The 4,591-nt window shown below is 44.8% G+C and overlaps 1 protein-coding gene across 1 annotated transcript; it reads right to left on the reverse strand.

Moving 5' to 3' along the window:
• Window positions 1–404: 404 nt before the first annotated feature.
• Window positions 405–2,192, reverse strand: LOC123402927 (F-box protein At5g07610-like). The gene is made up of 2 exons (XM_045096896.1): window positions 1,947–2,192; window positions 405–1,852 (listed from the first exon to the last, which is right to left on the reverse strand). Exons 1-2 carry the CDS (start codon window positions 2,058–2,060, stop codon window positions 731–733), a joined length of 1,236 nt encoding a protein of 411 aa, XP_044952831.1. The 5' UTR covers window positions 2,061–2,192; the 3' UTR covers window positions 405–730.
• Window positions 2,193–4,591: the final 2,399 nt, after the last annotated feature.

Consider the following 4,591-nt stretch of genomic DNA (forward strand, 5'->3'; position numbering starts at 1 on the left):
AGATAATGGACAAGAAAATTCTCCAAATATAATACCGTCTGTCAAAACCCAAGAAGAAAATAATCATTGAGAAATGAGTCAAATGACCCACCAGAAGGTTCCTCAAACATGTCATTGACTGAATTATTCTGTTCTGTGCCCCCAACAAAGATATCTTCTAGTACTAAGAGAAGTGAGAAATAACCATCTACTGTAGCTCTATTCAGTTGCATAATGATTTTCACCAAGCGGATTTCTTTACCCTCTATGCATAGTATAAAAAGGTCAGTGCACAATATCACATCACTGATGAAGATTAAAAAGTTCAAATAGAATAAAACAGACAAGAGAGTGATGCTTCCAGATGCAGAAGAAATATCGCGACTTTAAAAATTACTTAAAAACAGTGAATAACAAGTTGCATATTAAAGACAATTGAAATGAGATTCAAATAGATAAAGTGCCAATTTAGCCCTCGTGAGGAGCTAACAAAGTGACCTCGATAATGAGCCATCAGAGGGTTCCTCAGAAATTCTGTATGGCTAACCAGTGATGCTCAAAGCCACAAATGGCACACATCTGAACACAAACAGATAGGAAGGAACAAAATGAAGTAGACATAGGAGCTAATTGAGAGCCTAAGACATGTCCAAGCCAGTCCACAAAACAAGACAATTAGGCTCATACCCAAAAACTAGTCTGGTGTTTGTGAAGTACTTCCACTCCAAGTACATGAAAGCTGCATCGACTCTCAGTGACCACCTGCCGATATTTCCACAAAACAGGGAACATAAGGTGCACCAACCAGGAATTCTCCAGAAGTGCAGATGACGTCGACTTTCCGAGTATCCATATCATATGACACTGTCATCTTCTCGTTGTCGGTGAGGAAAACCAAATTACAATCTGGATGGATCGCAAGCATGGTATAGCAGGCTTGGTCTTTTTCAGGCTGCCTCCCGAACAGTTCCGATATCTCGACGGTGTGCTTCAGGGTCCACTTTCCACTAGCATAATCCTCAAGAACCCAGACACGGAGTTCGGGATCCTTATCGTTATCCATCAGCCAAGCATGCAAGCTGCCCTGAGAATGCCCAATGGAAACAATCTCACGGCAGTCCTCCATGCCGTCCTCAATTTCCCTCCAAGTCTTCCCCTCCGTGTCGACAGTGACTATTGTACCATGATGGGTAGTCAGATGCATGGTGCCATTCAGGAAGGCACACGCCGTGCCACCAACAAGAATGGTTTTGTAAGGCCACTCGCTCTCCACGGAAGTCCACCGCCTGGTCTCCGACGAGAAGATGGCCACCTGCGCGAACTCGCACAAGGAATTGCTCAGGGGCGCAAACACCACGAAGCGGGACGGGACGGCGGCGTCGAAGCCCAGGAAGAGATCGTTCGCCTCGTAGATCACGGGGACGCCGTCCACCGGGTCCGGCAGAACAATGAGGGTCAGCACGGTCCACTCCCCGGTGGCAGGATTGCACACGGCGTACCCGAACTTCTTCTTGCCCCGGCCTTTGTACGACTCCCAGCACCTGCAGAGGAGGAGGCCGCCGCAGCACTGCTGGATCTCGACGCGCTCGTAGCGCCCTCGCAGGAAAGGGAGCGAAGGGTCGACCAGAGGGGGGCCTCTCCCGGACAGGTTGCGGAAGCTGAGGCCGCAGCTGCTCCGGTTGTAGAAGAAGCCGGACAGGGTCTGCGGGCACCTCCTGCGGATGTCCGGGTCGGAGCAGAGGGCGAGCCACGGCTTGGAGACGCACTTGAAGCGGCAGAGCGACCTGTACGGCACCCGCGACAGGATCTCGACGAGGGCGTTTTCGGGGATCTCCGGCGAGGGCTGCTGCCCCTGCTTCTGCTTCTTCTTCATCTACAGTATACAACGGAAGAGACGGCTCGTTTTGGCTCCCGTTGTGCTGGACTCCGGATTGGAGGAAGGAAAGAGCAGGGGAACATATACATACCTCGAGCGCTGCTTCAGGGAAGGGGAATGGTGGTGGCGGGGAATGGGGAGGAGCGTCCTCGTCGCGGCCACGGTGGTCGGTCGCCGGCAGGTGGCCTCCTCCTCCTGACGTCATCGCATGCTCAGGGCTCGCGGACCGGTGCCTTGAGGCGGTCGACCGTCGTCGCTGCGGCTCGCCGGGAGTCCGTGACTCGAGGAGTCGAGGGTTTGGGAAGGAGAAGAGGGCGGCGGCTGTGTGTGAATGTGAAACCCTGATGAGAACGCGGTTAGGGCGTGTTTGGTACGCTGCACGGCCCACACAGGCACGCGTTTGGCCCGCATAATTTTCGGTTTTCTCTGCTGTTTTGGGTCTATTGGGCTGCTTTTAGTAGTCATACTAATGAAAATACCCGTACATTGTAATAGAAAAATAAATTATCAATGCTAATCTTATACACATGTCTATTGTCACTTATTCTTTTCACCACCTTGATGGTGATCATATTGTCAACTTCAGAGACGGAGGACGAACAAAAATTAGGACGTGGCAAACTCTTAAGTCATTGTTCGAGTCTCATCATCCGCCTAATCCTGGCCAGCAGCCGCAATGCTTTCTAGGGTTGAGTTGTGTGCGTTTGTAGTTCTCCTTTTGAGAACCACCCTCTCAGCATTTTATTTAAGTGTTATGTGGATTTACATCTCATTGTACAATACCAATCAGACAAGCATGGATTACGTCAAGAGACAAAGCGCTGACACCAATATTAAACGCGTTCTAAGCGCCTGCATGAGTAGGTGTAGTTGGTTTGTGGTTTTGTGCGTCAATGCAATGCCTTTTCTTTTTTGAGATAAGCCAACACTATGGCTTTTATCTTTTTGAGGAACAAAAAAGATCAACCCTATGGTTCATCATGTACTCGCTTAATGTGCGTGGCCATTTTTCAGCGAACAACCCTCTTGCTCTGGCAGCTACCTTGTCCAGCGTTTGATAGCAGCGAGAATATCCAACGATAGCAGTAAATGCATAGGTATACAAAAATTCCACTCAATCAAGGTATGACGCCCGCCATGCCTTATCCATTGGGGTCCTCCATCAGTGGTCGACCTCATGATGGATGTCATTAATTTCAAGGCAATATGCTTTGTCATCACACTCTAGCACGGCTCATTAGTAAGCCCTTTGTCATTGCGTAGAGTTGTAATATCTATAGATGACATCCTTTTCTCATCTATAATTTGTGTACGCACGATGCCCACTCATACACCATAGTCCAATTTTTACCCGTCGATCCTCCTCGTCGGCAATAGCCCTTCCCTACACATACTCGTGGTTACTTTTAATTATGATGAGCATTATCACTGTCTTACCTTCATCTGGTGCATGCATCATCGCCATAAAATGAATGCATAAAGAATTATTGTAATTAAAAGATCGTTAGCTGACACTCGAGCAAGTTAATTAAAATCAGTTCGTTCGACAAATCAAAATTAAAACTAAATCAAGTTCGATTGATTCAATTGTGTTTCAGCTAACTGTAATACTAGAAAGCACCAATAACCCTCTTTTAGATGATGCGTGCAATTTCATGAAAATCAAAAACAAAATAGGTGGAGGATAAAAACCTGGTAAATAATAATTGGTGGGGCATGGACGGCCCATGGGCTCTTCAATCACCAGCAGAGTAGTTTTATTATACAGCGAACCTCTATCCTATGAAAAGCAAACCGTTAGTACAGCTCGTTGCACCCTTGAGCAGAGAAAAGTTGAGGTTGTAGGTTTGATCCTTTGTGGGATCAATAATTTTTCGATTTGAACCTACTTTTTACCCTAAACAATAGGATTGTGAGTTTATTTGTCAAAAATGTCAAGGATGTATCAGCAAAAATTATGACAGACCAAGAATACAAGTTTGTTTTATTAATATAGCAAATGAATCCGTGCCTTGCAACGGGTGAAAAAACACTCACTAATCTAATAACCATGAGTTCTGTGGTTCATGTACTTTATTTTAACACATGGCATCCCATATGTGTTTCTATTTATTCTTCATTCCATTCTCGCCAGCGCTCGCCTTAGTGTTCATACCATCATAACACATGAACGTTGTCAATCTTAAGACGCATCCCTCTCGGCATAGGATGATAAATCTATTTTTCTGTGAGGTTTTGACGAGACGTGCATGCATGGTTATAGATATTATTTTTGTTCCCCATCCTGGTTTTGCGGAATTGTTTATTTTTAATTCGGATCGGCACAGGTATGAAAGAAAGACTGATCATGCACTATTGATTAAGGTTTCATCGTAAATAGTAAAAAACATTTAATGGTTAACAGGTAAAATAATATCATATTCAGATTCTACATATTTTTCTAATTAAATTTCATGTATAACATGTTACATTTGGAGTTAGGGTTAAAAATATATCAATTTTAAAAATTAAGATGTATGGGTTAATACTGTAGGTAGATTACTAGAAATTTGGGGGGTTCTGCAAAATAGCATGATGGATCAAGAATATTTATTTACTTTATTAGTACGTAATAGAATACAAATACAAATACAATATAGGTATATATATATAATAATTTAAAAAAACATAAAAATAAATAAACTGCCTTGTCGTGCCGGCCCGGGTGCCTAGCCTCCAGGGCGAGGCACGACACGT

This window comes from Hordeum vulgare, chromosome 6H (assembly GCF_904849725.1).
Source record: "Hordeum vulgare subsp. vulgare chromosome 6H, MorexV3_pseudomolecules_assembly, whole genome shotgun sequence".
NCBI lineage: Eukaryota > Viridiplantae > Streptophyta > Magnoliopsida > Poales > Poaceae > Hordeum > Hordeum vulgare.

Bases quoted from the DNA above. Each gene is read 5' to 3' on its own strand.
- LOC123402927 (XM_045096896.1), bottom strand. From the start codon at position 2,060: ATGACGTCAGGAGGAGGAGGCCACCTGCCGGCGACCGACCACCGTGGC. The intron at 1,853-1,946 runs GTATGTATATGT...TGTATACTGTAG, and splicing joins TCCCTGAAGCAGCGCTCGAG to ATGAAGAAGAAGCAGAAGCA.